This window comes from Acipenser ruthenus, chromosome 9 (genome assembly GCF_902713425.1).
Source record: "Acipenser ruthenus chromosome 9, fAciRut3.2 maternal haplotype, whole genome shotgun sequence".
Lineage (NCBI taxonomy): Eukaryota > Metazoa > Chordata > Actinopteri > Acipenseriformes > Acipenseridae > Acipenser > Acipenser ruthenus.
The window spans coordinates 17,188,816-17,207,110 of NC_081197.1; the positions used below are offsets into that span (position 1 = coordinate 17,188,816).

Sequence of the window (18,295 nt, forward strand, 5' to 3'; positions counted from 1 at the left end):
TCCTACATAAGAGAGGATGGGGAACAGTATAGACTTGGTTATTAATACTCTACCCGTCATTGTTAAGGATCTTGTGCTCCATCCGCCAATCTTTTTACGGACCTGGTTAATGGCCGCCGTCCAGCTCTGGGCCCCCGAGCTATTGTTCTCGAAAATGAGGCCCAGAATCTTGATTTTGTCCTTTTTGACAGGGTACATGTCCGACAGTTCCCTATCTACCTGCCAATTTTTAGACACGTAGACTTCGCTCTTGGACTTATTAATCACTGCCCCGGTCGCCGTGCAGTACTTCTCAAGGATGTTACTAATCCGAGGTACCGACGATGTGTTGGTGCAAATGAGTGACACATCGTCCATATATGCTGTTGTTTTGACCTGGACCCCGTTGGATCCAGGCAGCTGGAAACCAGTTATATTGGTATCCCTACGAATTGCCTGCAGGAGGGGTTCAATGCACACGACATATAGCAGTGGGGATAGTGGGCAACCCTGTCTGACCCCTGACTGGATAGATATTTTACCAGTCAGGTGCCTGTTCACCAAGACTCGGGTACTAATGTTTGTATATATGGTTTTAACCCACTCCCTAAGTCCAGGAGCGAATTTCATCTGGTCCATCAAACTATAAAAGGTAGCATTCATATTTTTTGGCTGGCTGGCTTCCAGTAAATCACAAAATGTACTGTACTACAGTATAAGAAGAAAGTGTGTTAGTCTTACCCACTGACCCCACTGGAGAGAGGGCGGATGTCCTATTGGAAGTTGGCAAGACCATGTGCAACCGATTGGCATGAAAATGGAAAGCAAATACGGGACATGAATCATCTGCAATTAATACTGTATATATAGTGATGAACCTCCTGCTGACAAGTGGGGAACATGGACTGGTGTTTATCCTACATGTAGCCCTGGGTAGAGGAGGCAGGCAGCTGCTGCTTTCTCCTGGGCTTAGGGCCTACTGAACTTGAACTATATTTGTTCAAATACAGAGAGAGCCCATTCTTGAAGTAGCTTTACAGCTTATGTGGACCAATATGTTTTTGCTTTATTAAGCTGATAGGTTCATGATCAATTAGAAACCTACTTGAAAAGGGAGATAAAAATGTAATTTCAAGATTTAAAATGACAGTAAAGCCACTGTTTAGCAGTTTCTAATCACCCTGGTTATCGGACATTACCTTGGTAATTGATCTTGTCCATAAAGTATGGCTTACTGCCCTGACATGGTAAACTACCAGGTCAGGTAAACTACTAGTATATTATTAAAGGCCGAGTGGACAATATAGCAAGTCATGTCAAGGTAATTTCCATTTAATGGCAGTTCCATGTGGAACGAGTACAGTAGGTCTGTGCTAAACCACTAACAGGAGTAATTCTGAGTTCACACCCCCTCACAAAGCTCAGAGAAACTTCTTTCTTTCCATGAACCAGGACGGATTTTAATTGTCAGCTTGACAATGGTATACCTTCATTGGAAGCTTGCCATACTCCTAGGTGTGAGGCTCAGCCTGCAATGCTAAACCTATTGGCTACACAATACTATGTAGACCAAGCCCAACTTTCACTGTTGTGTAAGTCTTTCTCTACTGCCTCCCCACTGCCTCCTTTGCAACTGTATCTCCCTTCTGGGGAGCCTTGGTTCACCTCTGACCGATGTCGGAGGTTGAACCTCAGTTGAGGGAGCGGCTCCTACTGGACCAGAAGGTAAGATCCTGGGCCAAACAACGTAATCACCCCACACTACATTCCATACACAGCAATGTTGTGCCTTGATCGTTGAATATACATTGTCTTCACAGTATTTCTTACGCATATGCAGAATGTGTGGTGTTCTCTATTTTTTTAGAAAAGAAGAAAATCGAAGTTACAAAATTTAAAACAAACAATCTGATAGTTCTTAGAAGACCATTGTGGGAGGGTGTGGGGTTTCACTGAACACATGAGAGAAAGAAAGTTTCATTGAGATCGCTTCACCGTCATCCAATTTGTCCTTGAAGGGCAAGATCGAAGGAACAGCAAAGTGTCATTTTTATTGGTTGATAGACCCGCCTCCTGAACACTCAGAGAGAGGGAGTCGCGACACACCCTCACCCAACCTCTCTGTGTCATTGCCGTGAATGGCAGGTGGATCCCACAGAGCTCCCGACCACCCCCTGCAGGATCATGCATGCGCCTGATAGCCAGCACAGGTCTCCCCTATCACAACCATAAATAAAGTTCATTTTTTGTAGTTTCACTAGTGCAAGACCAACCCCCACAACATTGATTTTGAAATAGAATTACATTTTATTGATGATTATGTTAAATTAAAGCTTGAAAATTTGCCTCAAACCCACTTAGTTTGAGGGTCCACTATCTGACTGACTGGATGAGGCTGCATAGATTGGATCAAGGGGATAAGGGTGGCGATAGGAGGGGCAAAATGGTGTCTGGTTTAAATGATGCAAAAAAAAATAATCTAGATAATAGATTAAAAGTTTCAGAGATCAATACAAAATATTGTTAGTTTAAATTGTTTTCTTCTAAAATTTCCCTCGACTTTTCCCTTCAAAATAGGACCCATAGACTTGTTTCAATAGGGAATAAAAGTGGGCCTCAGAGCATCCTGTTAAATGTGTTACTGTATTGTTAGAAACATATTTATTTGGTTCCAGTGCCATACAATTTGGATGGGAATAATTTAAAACCCAAATGCTTTTTGACAGGTATTGGGAGGAACACTTCTGTCATCATTTAGCCAAAGATACTGATAATGTTTTAGATAGAAAACAGCATTTTTTTTTTTTTTAAATGAATGTTCATAAAAATATGTGTTTTTTTCCTACTCTCCCGATAAAAATGACTGGACAGCGGGGTCTCACAGCTATCACTTTTTCTTATCAGGCTGTGATTGTCACTCTGTACACAGTAACCGTGTTTCCATGGCTAGCCCAGTTCCTGAATGGAAAGTGCTTTTAACTATAGAGAGGAAAGAAATGGGAACCCAACCCACTTAGATTTCTTAGAAAAATCTGCAAAGAGGTTAGCAATGTTGAAGATTCTGGTAACTATATATATATATATATATTGGTGCTGTTAATTTTAGTGCTCATATAGGGGCAATGGTAGTGAGAGCAAGCTGACCTGAACACCCCCTGCTATTCAGTGCTGGCAGAAGGTACTGTATGAGCACAGCAAACACTATCTGTTCTTTCACCCTTGTTAACCTTATGCCACACCTCAGCATTATGTGACTAACTAGATCTTACAAACCAGAGAGAACTATCGCTTCTTGCTTCTGCAGAAATAAGGAAATGAGTTAATGTCAGTACTTGTCAGGGAGTTTAGATTGTTTTTGGTAGTTAGAGTTGTTGGAAAGGGAAAATTAGTTGCATATACTATTTTAAAAAAATCTATCAATTACTTTGTTTGTGCTCACTTAAACAGTTTCACCAGCTCAAATCAACAAACATTTGTCTACTTGACTTGTTTCTTTAAATGTTACCTCTGGAATTCAACAAAAGCTTAAAAGGGGTGGGGGGCTCTCATTTGCCTCATACAACCACCATGTTTCTATCAATGACCATCAGCTTTATATCCAGCCTTCAGCACATCTTTGCATTGGCAGTCTGGTTTCTTCCATCCAGACAGTTCGACTGGAAGTAAGTCAGGAATCAAACTAGATGTGTTTCTGATGTAGCTCACATTTCCAACCGTGTTACTCTTTTTTAGGACCAATCAATAAGTACAGCCAAAGCCACAGAAGATAAACCTGTCAAGAAATCAGTGGCTGAGCTGGCAGGCAAGTTCAAAGGTCAAGCCATACCCTCACCTGCAGGAAAGGACGTGGTGAGTCTTAATCATTTTTTTCTGGTCCTGTCAGCTCACACCTTTAAAAATGTATTTAAAAATGTAAAAACAAGTGCATTATGTCCACAATACTAACACAAGAGTATCATAGGAGAAAATACTTGTAATTACACTTATAGTGGTCGTCTACATAACTAGAACCATGCTGCTTCTCATTTGATTCTTTTACTGCCTAATACCTGATACAATAGCAGAACAACCCTGAAAGGCAGCAAACAGTACGCATTTCTACGGCTGTATTTTTTTTCAATGTAAATCATGGCTTATTTCATGGCATTTCAGTCTAAAAATAGTTATTTCAAGATATTTCACGATTAAACATAATATTTATTAAAGCAGAAATAAATAGCGTTGTCACATTCATAATTTATCATTTTCTTAGAGTTATTATACAACAAATGTTCCTAAATATTGAAATGCCTTCCTGAAAAACAGTAAACGTATTTTAAACACATTCTGTTATCATCATCAGTGAATTATCAATCAAAATAAAAAGGTAAATAAATGTAAAAATAACAACAGACACGTGAAATACGCCCTTCTTGTACTCGAACAATATTTCTGCTCTTTGATGCAGCTGGTGTCTTTCTCGTTGAAGACATTTTAAAGAAATCGTGCAGCTCAATGCAGTGTGTTAAATCATTTACCAGAAGCAAAATAAACCGACTGTCAGGTTCTTAAATGCAGCGTAACAGATAGTGCTTAGGTATAAGGCAAACATTTGCTGTATTTATTATTAAGTGATAGACAAATATGTATATTTACACTATACTTTCCGAAATAGGAATTTTTATGGGGAACTACATATTACATGGCAATGGGTACATTTTACGGAAATTGTAAAATTCATGATAACCATGAAAAAAATATAGCCTTACCCATTTATGTGGTTCAGGACTTTATTAATAATATTGTATTTTTTAAAACCTGGTTTCATGTATAAAACAGTCTTAGCTGACAGGGTAAATACACCACTTAAAAAAAACAGGGTATATTAGCAGAGATGACACTGTTAATGAGCCCAAATTGAAGACAAATCTGGACTATAATCTCCTGAGGGTTTTAGTCTCATTATAATGTATGTCAATAAATGATGTGGAATGTGCATTTTATCTCAGCTTTGTTTTTACTTTCAATGCAAGTACTTTTGTATTTGTTAAGGGTAAGTGTCATAAATTACTCCCCCCCTCCCCCTTTGTTTTTTAATGGTGCATAAGGATACCACTCCCAGCTTCTCATGATGAGGTCTCAGGAAGGTTTTTGACTAATAAAACTGAATGTATATTCAAATATCTTATGCGAATAAAACAGTTGGGGGAAAAAATGAAATCACATGACACATTATTTTAAGAGGCTGTTATTTTTAGACGAGAGGCATGGTTTCCTTCCCAAGCCTGCAGCTGTTTTGTATACTTGGTCTGGAAACAATAATACATTTAAACATTTCTATTAAGGTAAACCACAGCAACATGCCTAAACTACAGACTACAGGTCATTTTTAAAGAGAAGAAATATTGACTCCATATATTGTAAATACTACACCCTTAGCAACTGTATATCCCTTTACAGAAGGTCCTCTATCACCCAGCCTTTGTTGACCAATGTCAGAGTTCACATTTAAATTGAGGGTGGCATCCGTCAACTAGAAGACAAAACCCTGCACTAAACTGTCTTTTCATTCTGTACTACCTTATTATATTATGTTTATCAAAGCTGTGCACCCGCTTTTAAATACACAGTTCAAAAATGTTAAATAAAAATTGGTAATATAGAATGGGTTGAAAATCTGGTTTGTACCTGAAATCAAATCTAAACTTAATATCTCCTTGTGACAAAGATGGCGTGTGTGGTGACGTCAGACCAGGAAATGAAAGCACCACAAAAATAGCAGTGTTTATTTACAAAATAAAAGGTTTAAACAAAACACTGTGTAGCAGGGCGGTAGAAAGCCCTGCTGTTTGAATGTATTTGTTTGTTTTAGAAGGGGGTTTCCCCCTCTGCCCCTGTGTTATTTTGTATTTGTTTATTATGATTTATTGTATTTGTGACGGCGTACCGTCGTGTTATTGTGTTTTATATTTGTTGGCGAAGCGCCGTATGTTTTGTTATTGTTTTGTTTATAAATATGACGGCGTAGCCGATTTGTTTTGTATGGTAGTGTGGATGGGTAGCCCCATCCACAGCAGTTTAAAAACCTTGTGCAGAAGGTGGCCATCTCCCGAATTAATTAATTGATTAATTTGTTGCTAAATCGGGAGATGGTCACCTGCATAAAAGCCTGCAGCTCTTTACCCTCAGGGGTATGAGCTGTATGAGAGGAGTGGAGAGAGAGCGAGGAGAGCGAAAACGAAACTAAAAGAAAAACGTAAAGGATCAGTGAAAGCTACTGCCCAGCCTGATCGTGTATTTTCTGTTTGTGATTTGTTTTATTTAAAATATTTATTTTGCTCTGCGAACCCAGTGTGTTTTTGTTTAAACCTTTTATTTTATTTTTGTTATTTAAAAATAAAATGGCGCGCCGCGTCATTTACTTTGATCTGCAGTACTGTGTTTCCTTCCTGCTTCTGTCATGACGTCACCGCCCAGCCATCCTGTCACACACTGAACCAAAACAAAGGGCACGTGGGCCAAAATAAACAGACAAAAAAACACTAATACAAACAAGTATCATGCTGGTATAAACCCAGCACGAGTAGCAACTTTTACGTTTTCCTTTCTTTACCTCCTCTCCACTCCCGTTCTCCACTCACTGAACTCTCCACCCCGTTGCAGCAGGTCTTTATAGTGGTGACCGAGGGATTAACTAGCTATTAATTATCTTATTATCCCTCGGGCACATTTTGCACGGGTTTATTAATTCTGCGTGACTGTCAGCTAGTTAAATAATCAGTAGCTGAAAGTCAGGCATTCTCATGAGGTATTTTAAAAACAAAACAAAAAATGGTGGACTGCACCTCGCTTGGCCTGCCAAACAATAAGGCTGTCATGTATACACAATGCATAAATCATAATAATAACAATAATAATAATAAACAAATACAAATTATTATTTATTTCTTAGCAGACGCCTTTATCCAGGGCGACTTACAATTGTTACAAGATATCACATTACACATTATTTCACATTATACAGATATCACATTATTTTACATACAATTACCCATTTATACAGTTGGGTTTTTACTGGAGCAATCTAGGTAAAGTACCTTGCTCAAGGGTACAGCAGCAGTGTCCCCTTGCTGGGGATTGAACCCACAACCCTCCGGTCAAGAGTCCAGAGCCCTAACCACTACTCCACACTGCTGTGCATATACTCCACAATATGCACAGGGGCGGGGAGTACTCCATCACACTCCTGTACATTCCTTAACTTTAACTGCTCACTGCACTGATATGTGACTGGCATCCATGAGACACATTGAACTTTGGCAACATTAGTTGACTAGAATTCCATACAAAAATAACCCACTTAAAACACAGGTGGCTAACTTTGCTAACTCATTAGAGCAGTATGTGACCATGAACGTGTATAAGGGAATTGTACACTACCTGCATTTAAATTTATAAAGCAGGTGGTGCATCTTAAAAAGATATTTTTGCTAATTATGGTCCAATTAATATGGGGAGGGTAGGCTCTATTTTCCAAACTTGTGGCGACAGGCAGGTTTGATATGAGATAAAAACATACATTTCCTCAAGTTTAGCACACCTCTCTCAAGTTTGGCCTGGGGTCAGACCTGGTTTGGAGAACTGAAAATATTAAAAGACTCACTTCTGTGTGTCAATGTCATTTGTCAATGTCAATGAATTATGAGATAAAGAAGCAAGCTGTTCCTTTTAAATTCGAAGACCACCAACAATACTTTTTGGGATATGCCTGCCACAGGTCAGGTATACACTGAGCATTTTCTATCAGAGCTGCCAATAGGCCCCTCCGGGGAGTGACGTCCTTGGTCCCGCCTTCCAAGAGAACGGAGCTCACTTCCTCTTTTGCTTCTCACCGCGGTGAGGTACTAACCTGTCCAGTTGCTGTGATTGAGTCTGTATGGGCAGCAGTGTGGAGTAGTGGTTAGGGCTCTGGACTCTTGACCGGAGGGTTGTGGGTTCAATCCCCAGTGGGGGACACTGCTGTTGTACCCTTGAGCAAGGTACTTTACCTAGATTGCTCCAGTAAAAACCCATCTGTATAAATGGGTAATTGTATGTAAAATAATGTGATATCTGAAATAATGTATAATGTGATATTTTGTAACAATTGTAAGTCGCCCTGGATAAGGGCATCTGCTAAGAAATAAATAATAATAATAATAATGAAAGAGCTCTCACTTGAGTTTACTGGAGTTCCCCTGCTTTATTGTAAGAAAGTATTGCTGGAAGTTGGCTTGCCACTTCCCTGGAATCAGTAACTCAGCTTCTGTGAACTGAGCTATAATCGTTGCAAAACTGCACTTCGTTGAATCTTTCTTTCTTTCTTTCTTTCACTAGTCTGCATCGCTTTGTGTCCCCCTCCTTTTTCTTTGGAGGAGGATCAAAGGTTAAACTCTCTCTGCCAGGTTTGGGCATTGAGATGTTATGTTGACAGGATGAGAGCCCAGTCTGACCAGCTCTTCGTTTGTTATGGTGTAAAGACCCTGGGTCAAGCCCCGTCAAAGCAGCGGCTGTCTCACTGGATTGTGGAACAGTTTTGTCTGCATATACTAATCCCGGCCTACCCCAACCTGGGAGGGTGGCCGCGCACTCTACCAGAGGAGTGGCTACATCATGGGCCCTCTTTAGAGAAGCCTCACTATCTGACATATGTACTGCGGCTAGCTGGCCTACCCAGCATACTTTCACCAGGTTCTACCGACTTAACGTGGTAGATCCCTCTATGCCTTCATTAGGCACAAGGGTCCTTGAGGTTGCACGCTCGCACCGCTAACCATGGTTCTGCGGTCTCGAGACGTCTCTTGTCTGCTGTCTCCGCTCACGCTCCCTCACAACGGCTTTGGTATACCTTTCCCAAAAGTATTGTTGGTGGTCATCTTTGAATTGAAAGGAGACGTTAGGTTACGGATGTGATGCTGGTTCCCTGAAAGAGAAGACGACCACCGACCTTAGAGGTTGCATCGGTCGCCTTCGTGAGTTTGTTGCAAAAGAGAAAGTGACCTCCGTGGAGTGACTATTTGTTCCCTCGGAAGGCGGGACCGAGGACGACACTCCTCGGAGGGGCCTATCGGCAGCTCTCATATGAAATGCTCAGTGAATACCTGACCTATGGCAGGCATAGCCCAAAAGCATTGTTGGTGGTCGTCTTCTCTTTCAGGGAACCAGGGTAACCTAATATTTTTATACATGACATCAAGGTCTAGGTACATAGGCTGGCTGCCTCAAAAAATTTGTGGTGTTAGGGTGGGATATTTGTTCTTTAGTGTAAACTTTATTTTTACATTAAATTCACTGTATATGTAAATCTTCTAGCAACAATCCCTAAGCTGTGATGTCACTCTTCACGTCACCACTGTGGCTCTGTATCTTTAATTCTATGATCTAGTCAGACAACGTCAGTACTGTAGAAAGAGTTTATATAGTTTAGTGTGATAGGGATTTGTTTCTTGTTTCTAAAGGAACTGAATGCATAACTGTGTATAATGCCTGTGCTAGAAATACACCTCTTTAAGATGATTTGCCAGTTCTTCCTTTGATGTATTGACCTGCCTCAGCAAACTTAATTTAGGATGTTTTCCTTTACTCACAACTAGCTACAGAACAACAGGGTAAATCGACGGAGACCCCCTTCCTCACTTGCGCTGCATGACACGAAAAAAGAATCTGGACAATGCGAAGAAGAGGTGAGAGTATGATTTATTTTATTTTTTTTGCTGGTGACATACAGTAAGTAAACAGCAAAGAGACTTGGTGGCACAGTTGATTGGCACTGGGATATGAAAGATTTTGATATCTAGGTTGGCGGTTCAGTTATGGTCAGTAAGTCAGCATGGTTGTTACAGGTCCATATGATCACAAGAATTAAAATCCAGCCAAACCTTTTTTTGTTGTTCTTAGCATTAGAAACATACACTGGTCAAGATATTTTTGTTATTTTCTTGGGTTTTTTTTTAACAGTACATTTGGAAAATGCAGAATAAGGATGAGTAGATACAGAAATGTAAAACCACTGACTATAGGTGAATACTGACCTGAAGTAATAAGGTACCAGGAAGCAGCAGTTTAAAACTCACAAGAATGAAACGAACTTCAACACAATATTGTTAATATAATACAGTCTGCGCCACCTAATCAGGTTACTGATAATCAGGATTTCTGCTTAAATGGGATACAACTCTGGGAGACGGTTTTTCCCAATGCTATTTATGTCTTTTAATTGAGATGTTCACTTCATTTAATTAGGATACAGTATTTTCAAATGATGAACGGAGATCGCTTTTCAGAGCAAGACAGGTTCGCGTAGCACAGTGCAGTGAGTATGTGATTACGCTGTGACTTGAGTAAATTGCGTAAACCACATTGAACTCTTGAAGAAGGAGGAGTCTCCTGTGGTTTCTCAGGCTGCTGTTGCAAAGAAAGTTGGCATGTAAATAAGATTCAAAATGAAAGGGTCAACTATTGGAACAAAAAATCACAAGTTATTGTCAGAATTTGAGGATGCACCTGTACAGTATCCACATACATTTATCACTCCTATACTTTTACACGCACATACTGTGGTAGCGGGCCATGGTGTTCTACTTTTTTTATGATATATAATATCATTTTCTCACATAACAATTTTACTTCCTAATTACATTATGCCTCCAGGGATGCTTTCACACCTTTATCCAGTTTTATATATGAAATATGGGTCATACATTTTAAAAACACAGTAGACACCAAATTATCTATTCTGGCGACACACATTTTACTGAGTGTAGTCAACTATGTTCAATAATCGATGCTGGATTGCAAATATACTTTATAGGTAATTGTGAAAAAGTTACACACATAAATCTGATATAATCAGATAAGTGATAGCTTTATAGGGTGTTAAGGCAGGCGAAACCAGAGATACCAAAACATAAGCATTTGAAACAGTTTGACGTTACACAGGTTACCAGACTTTCTAAGGCAATCCATATTTATTGAATACAAAACACCGTTGTTGTCATCTGTTTTTCATGCAGTGTGGAGTAGTGGTTAGGGCTCTGGACTCTTGACCGGAGGGTCGTGGGTTCAATCCCCGGTGGGAGCCACTGCTGCTGTACCCTTGAGCAAGGTACTTTACCTAGATTGCTCCAGTAAAAAAAAAAAAAAAAAAACAACTGTATAAATGGGTAATTGTATGCAAAAATAATGCGATATCTTGTAAGTCGCCCTGGATAAGGGCGTCTGCTAAGAAATACATAATAATAATAATTCATTCATTTTCTCTCCACAGAAAGGGGCCACCAATGCCTCTTCACTTTCTCTCAAAGTGAAGACCAAGAATTCACCTCTCATTGAAAAACTGCAGGTAGGTTTCAAGGCAGTGAATATGTTTGTTTTTTAAATGCAGACTGATAATGACAAGATACTTAATTTACAAACTGTAGAAAATGTACAGCATGTCTGTTTAATAATGTTTTAGAATCCTGTCATTGTGAGCGATTATTACTGCCTGCTGGGGGTGGGAATACACAGTCGTCTGCTCTCCAGAGTGTCATTTAAAGGTTTTTTTTGTGCTACTGAAAGGTGAGGGCCCTGGCTCTTATCAGGCTCTGTGCTGGTAGGCGCCATGAGGGCTTCCCCTCACAGCTCTGGCAGTGCACATCAATACTGATCCAAATACCCCCTGCTATATAACCCTGTGCCTATCAAGATAAACTGAGTTGTGTTTTTATCTTGTGGATCAATGTACCCTGAGTTCTAGGCAGAGATGGCCACACTTCACTTGTGTTGTGAGCTGAAACCCTTCCAACAGAGGTTCTACTTTCAGCCCTCTATCAACATAGGTCTAATCTGCTGTCTTTCCTATTGTGACTAACTTGCAACAAGTAGATATCTTTTATGGATATCAGATTACATATAATATCAGAGATATTATTGCATAACAAATTAATACAATGTGTCCCAAAGTGTTGTGCTATGTATTGCACTGTCTGGCCCGTCATATAAGTGTATTATAAATATAATCATATGTTCAGTGTCTTTTAGAAACAATTTTAAAGCAACAGTGCCACCTAGTGGGATATAATATTATTGTTAAACTTCAATAAGTCCTCTAGATGTAATTCAACATCTTAGTAAGCTCCAAAATGTAATTGGCTTACTCAGTGTCAGGTGTAAGCCTGCTCACTCAGTGTTTGTTCAGTGAAGGAAGCTGATCTGACAGAAATCTCTGTTGCACTGCTTTGCAGTATGGGCCAAAAGGAATGCAAGTTTTCACTTTTCGTTTATTCCCCTTCACAGGTATGGTTTATTTTTTGTTGTGCTTTAATGACATCTAGTTAACTGTGTTTCTATCTGTATTGACCACATTCAATAAAAGGTTGTAGCTGATTCTTCCTATTTATATACTGGGTGGATCACTTTGGAATGCTACTGTGGAAAGCAATGAGCCTTTACAGATGTGGGAGGCTGTAAAGATTCTAGTATTTGTGATGTTTTTGTTTTCCTCAAAGACTTCTTTCAGCAGCCCTATGTGTGTGTGTGTGTGTGTGTGTGTATGTGTCTGTGTGTGTGTGTGTGTGTTATTTAAAGTTATTTTTAAACGTCACACAGGCCTGAATATTTCAAATTCGTTAAACCGTGATTATAGTTTGCCTAATCACATTCATAACTTAAAAGCACTCACGGAAATGTCAGTAAAATTAGAAACTCCCCGAATATACAATGTATGCAAATGCATGCTTGCACATGATATGTCATGCGATCCATTAGAGCTACAATATATAAAGTGTGTGAGAGTGTGCAACTATTCAGCAACAATCATGGGAGAGCAGAAGCATCTTAGTGACTTCACAAGTGGCATGATAGTGGATGCTGTGCAACGTGCCTCAAGGCAGGTGCTGCATTTACCAACAAGTCAAACGTCAGAAATGACAATGTTTGCAGGAAGACACCACCTGAAATCAGACTTGTAGCCACACTATTCAAAAATACCTATTCCTTGTTTCCAGGCCAACCTGGCATTATCTCCCAATGCCTTGCTGCCATCTCCCAAGAGTCCTGGACTGAAGCTCCACCCCTCCTCCTTCCCCTTCGCCAGTCCTTCGTCCACTCCCAGCAGCCCCGGCGTGCGTTCCCACTCCAGTGAAGAAGAGGCATCTGCCAGCTTTGACAAACCAGCAGAGGGCACTGTGTTACACAACATAAACAAGGTAAAACAGACCAAATGGGGTTGTTTGAATACAGCTGAATACATAAGAAGCTCTTTTATAAAGGCTTTGTAAATACTGGTGTGTGTGTGTATGTGGAAGGGGAGTTATGTTGACATCACATCTTTCAGCTTGCTTTAGCACTAGGGGGGACATTCAGTGAAACTAATCTAACATTTATTTTAAATTATATATTTAAGGATTACATAAAGCAACAATCCATGATAAAGTGTAGCTAAAGACGGTTAAGGACTTATGGACATAGTTGAGGGCGTGACAGTGTGACTATGGTGTGGGAAAAGGCTGCATTAAATGGGGTTATTGTATTTATAAACTAACTTTTTTTTTGTCAACTTCAAATGCTGTACATTCAAGATCATTAAAAGATGACTATGGGTTTGTAGCAGCCTTTGAATGCTATGATTGTTTGCTTGGTTTATCTTTCATCTGCATTGCAAGCTTGAACATAATTTTAAAAAATAACTTGTCTCCACTGTTTACTGCACCAGAGACGGAATTACTTCCACAACTTTAAACATACCTTATGAAGTGGTATATTTTTTTTTTTAGCATACAGTATATTATTTATTATCTCAAATCTTCCCATTTCTGTGTCATTTTGCACAGGGACGAGCCCGCCTCTCCATCAAGCGCAGACCACCAAGCCGGAAGCTCAGGAAGTCATCATCTGAAGAGCCCACAGGCAAGACTCCATCCCCCAGCCAGGAGCAGCCACGGCAGAATGGAGAGGATGACGTGTTTGAAGCAGTCAAAGTAGAGGATCCCAAAGAAGACAACAAGCCCTCAATGAAAGAGCCTGAAGGATGTGTAAAGAGCTCTGAAGGGGACAAGCTGCAGGATGGCCCCAAGTCCAAAACACTGGGGGAGAGTATAGAGCACATGGGCAAGGTTTCACAGGAAAAACCGGACAGGCCACAGGAAACCCCAGAGGCTTGTGAGAGTGTGGAAGCGGAGCACAGGCCCAGCAAGAAAGCCCAGGCAGAGACTAGAGCCTTGGACAATACCCCTGGAGATATACAGGCTGCTGGCTTGAGCAGCAACAATGAAGATACAAAAACTGGAGAGACCAGCAAGGAGGAGGAAGAGGTGAAGGCAAATCAGGAAGAGGTGAAGACAAATCAAGAGGAGGAGGTGAAGACAAATCAGGAGGAGGAGGTGAAGACAAATCAGGAGGAGGAGGTGAAGACAAATGGTTCAGATGACAAGGTTAGTCGATTAGCATATGTGTTTAATATGCTACTGATTATTACTTTAGGGATAATTTAAAGCACTACACAAAAAGAAAATTGTACCTGAAATAATTTGCTGAAGACCAATATATTTTGAGCAATTGAAAATATTTGAAACCTCTTAGGGACTGATCAGTACAGACTTACCATTACTGTCAGGGTGCAGCAGACAAAATTGTCCCCTTTCTTTTTGTGTTCTCTAGCCAACATTCAAGAGGTTAAATGAAATAAAGGGACAATTTCTGAGTGCTGTGTATAATATAATGTATACTGTCAAATTAATTGATTTACTGACATAATTAGATACCTTATGCAGAACAGTATTAATTCCCTTTACTTGTAACAAATCCATCAAAGTGCTGACAGTGAAGGATAATCATTCATAATTGGGCTAATTAGACATTTAGATTTATTTTATTGAAGAGCTGGCGTTTTCTTTTTTTTGTACTCGTATCTTATATTTCTATCATTCTGGGTGGTTCTTTTATTGCAGTTTCTCAGATAATGTTTGATGAGTCTGTGCTTTCACCTGAGTTCAGGAGCTGTTCCTCAGATCTAGTTGCCTGAACAGATTTAAAGTTTCTAGTGATCTGCTACTTTGGATCCAGTTTCATTTTCTATTACAGTAGATGGTGCTGCTGCTTATAAATATAAAGACAGGCTGCTCTAGTAACATCTGTATGTAACATCTATGGCTGTTTCTGGATAGCAGCTTCTGAACTCCGATGAAAGCACCTTAACACACAAAAAAAAAAACTCCACAGTATCTGAGTAATTAAATAAGAATAACTTGTAAAGATCGCAAACACCATATAAAGGTAAGAGAAATGTAAAAGGCTTCTCCAATACAGATTTAGAACTTAAGCAGCTATGGAAAGTTTGGGGAAGAGAGTATAATCTTTATAATCTTAACAAATGGTAGATGTTTACCCACAACAGAAACTATGCAAATAGGCCCAGTCAGTGTTTGGAAGGCTAACTTCCAATTAATATCAACTTCCTTTATGTAAAACTTGTGATGGAATCAGCTGAGGTGTGGGTTATTTGAATCATTTGAAACAAACATAAGCACTGTGAACTACAGGAGACGTGAGCAATAATGCAATTCATTTTAATGTGTTAAACTATCAATTCACTTCCAGTTTTTTTCTCTAATAAATCCTTGTTTCAATCCTTTTTATCAGCAACTAATTAAAAGATAACTGCTCCTTATATAGTCTGCATTTGCTTTGTATTCACGAGATTAGATAAAGGGGCATTCAGAACAGAAAATAGGAGGCACTTTTTTACACAGAGAATTGTGAGGGTCTGGAACCACCTCCCCAGTAATGTTGTTGAAGCTGACACTCTGGGATCCTTCAAGAAGCTGCTTGATGAGATTCTGGGATCAATAAGCTACTAACAACCAAACGAGCAAGATGGTCTGAATGGCCTCCTCTCGTTTGTAAACTTTCTTATGTTCTTATGTCAATCATGTATGTCAAGTCCAATGTTATCTTAGTATTTCTTGTACAGGCTTGCCTTTTTCTCACATTAAAGAACATTGTATATATATATATATATATATAATGCACCTCGGATATAACGCTCATATTGTGTGTCCCCCGAGACCCGCGTTATAGCGAGGGAACACTGACTGTGTATATATATATATATATATATATATATATATATATATATATATATTATATATTTTATATATATATATATAATTATTATTATTTTTTTAATCAATTACAAGTAAATAAATGTCTCTCCAGAATTTGAATACAGGTTAACAATAACTCAGGTATATTGGTGTTTTAAACTAAATGTAATTCTTGTGTAAAAGTATACAAAGGCTATGTCTGCAGCACACAAACGACATATTGCCTTAAACAAGAGCGATTGCTGCCACTTTCCAGTACCACTACATTGTGAGTGTTTTTCTGCCCTAAAGCGACTGTATAAATTGTGGCAGCGCATGAGAAACGTTAATTTCTGAACTGTACAGTTACCGTCAAAAACAATCCAGCTTACCGCGTTTCCAGTTTACCTTTTATTCTCTATAAACTACATTAAAAAGAGATATTATTTTTGTGATAAGAAATTCATTAGAACTATGCTTTTAAATTACATTAACTTATTTTTACAAAATATAACTAGTTATAAAACAAGAGTGGAACATGGCAAGTCCCATCAGGTTACAGTGGACGATGTTCTGCACTGTTGATACAGTATTTGTATTTTGGTTTTAAAGATACTAAAACAGCTCAAAGCTATTTCCTCCTAGTTATGACATCTCAAGATTGGCAAACACTCTCTGGCAAAAGTCTTTGAAAGGTATCAACTTTGGCTCATGGTTCATTTTGCAATACATTGCCTCATTTTTGGCCTGCTTTCCAAGAAGTGACTATACCCAGTAAATATGTTTTTATGATACAGGTAAGACATAGAGAAGCTCTCTCTGTGGGTATACTATGCTCACAGATTTAAGATAAACTTTAAAACCTCCTTCCCCTTCATATTGTTGCAGGACAAACAACCTGAGGGCGATGGAAACTGAGGTGACTGAGAAACCAAACCTGTCCAATCACTGGAGGCTGGTTTGCCTATAACAGCCAATCCAAATAAGTCAACGAACTCCCGTCTAAGCTCAGATTCCAGCCACTTACCATTGCTGGAGTCCTCAGGCTTATTCTGTCATCTTTGTGTATTAACCCTTAGAGTGCTGGAGGCCAGTACACTTCATGCTCTTACAGGCGTCTCCTCTTTATCTCATTTTTGGGTTATGGAAGGTTTCCGTGGAAACAGTGATTTACAATAACAATGTTAGTCAAGAGAAATCAGCTTGGATTCTAAAAGTGTTTATCCATGGAGAATGCATAAAAGGAAGGATTTAAATAGAGATACAGTGTTAATATGATGCTAGTGACTTCACATGGGTTTCCATATAGGCTGCCAAATTAACAATTAAAGCTGCAAATATGAGAAAGAAACAGCAGGTGTCGCTGTATAGAAATGACACACTCTTCAGCAGTCTATAGGCTACGAGTGAGAATAGATTACTATTCCCAAGTTAAAGATATACTGCTACTGTATTTGTGCGGAAAAAAACGTATTGAAGCTTCATTTAAGAAATAGCAATGTTTTTTATGGAATTTATAAAAAATAAAAGCTCTTGTTTATATGTGATTTTTGTAATGTTAAATCCTCTCCACACACACATCATTTTTATAACACATCAACATGAAGCTACACATACTGCCTATTTGTAGATGACATTTTTTATATGGCTGATTATTGTTGTTTGGTCAGGTTCGATATACTTATTGAATTCGTTTTAGAAACATCCCTAGTAACATATATTGTTAGGAATTGAAGGTGAGTAATCAATCTACCTATCCCGCTATCAGTATACTGAAACAGGCACTCCTACTATTTATTTATTAATTTTTGAAAAATTTAGTCGTTGCCAATTATTTTTATTATTTTCTCCCAATTTGGAATAGCCAATTATTTTATTATGCTCAGCTCACCGCTACCACCCCTGCGCTGACTCGGGAGGGCGAAGACGAACACACACTGTCCTCCGAAGCGTGTGCCGTCAGCCGACCGCTTTTTTTCACACTGCGGACTCACCATGCAGCCACACAAGAGCTACAGCGTCGGAGGACAACGCAGCTCTCGGGCAGCTTACAGGCAAGCTCGCAGGCGCCCGGCCAGACTACAGGGGTCGCTGGTGCGCGGTGAGCCGAGAACACCCTGGCCGACCTAACCCTCCCTCCCCCCAGGCGACTCTCGGCCAATTGAGCGCTGCCCCCTGGGAGCTCCCATCCTTGGTCGGCAAAGGAATAGCCTGGACTCGAACTCGCAACGTCCAGA

At 39.5% G+C, this 18,295-nt stretch overlaps 1 protein-coding gene across 2 annotated transcripts in view; it reads left to right on the top strand.

Moving 5' to 3' along the window:
- LOC131738066 (capZ-interacting protein-like) overlaps positions 1 to 17,605 on the top strand; it is a 40,190-nt gene extending 22,585 nt beyond the window's left edge. The window contains exons 2-7 of one of the 2 annotated variants that reach the window (XM_059031282.1): positions 3,712 to 3,828; positions 9,597 to 9,680; positions 11,264 to 11,338; positions 12,984 to 13,184; positions 13,809 to 14,408; positions 16,947 to 17,605. In XM_059031282.1, coding sequence (XP_058887265.1) covers positions 3,712 to 3,828; positions 9,597 to 9,680; positions 11,264 to 11,338; positions 12,984 to 13,184; positions 13,809 to 14,408; positions 16,947 to 16,976 — 1,107 coding nt within the window. In that variant the 3' untranslated portion in view covers positions 16,977 to 17,605. Of the gene's footprint in view, positions 1 to 3,711; positions 3,829 to 9,590; positions 9,681 to 11,263; positions 11,339 to 12,983; positions 13,185 to 13,808; positions 14,409 to 16,946 lie in introns of both variants that reach the window. The other variant, XM_059031281.1, reaches the window with a different exon arrangement.
- The last annotated feature ends 690 nt before the right edge of the window (positions 17,606 to 18,295 follow it).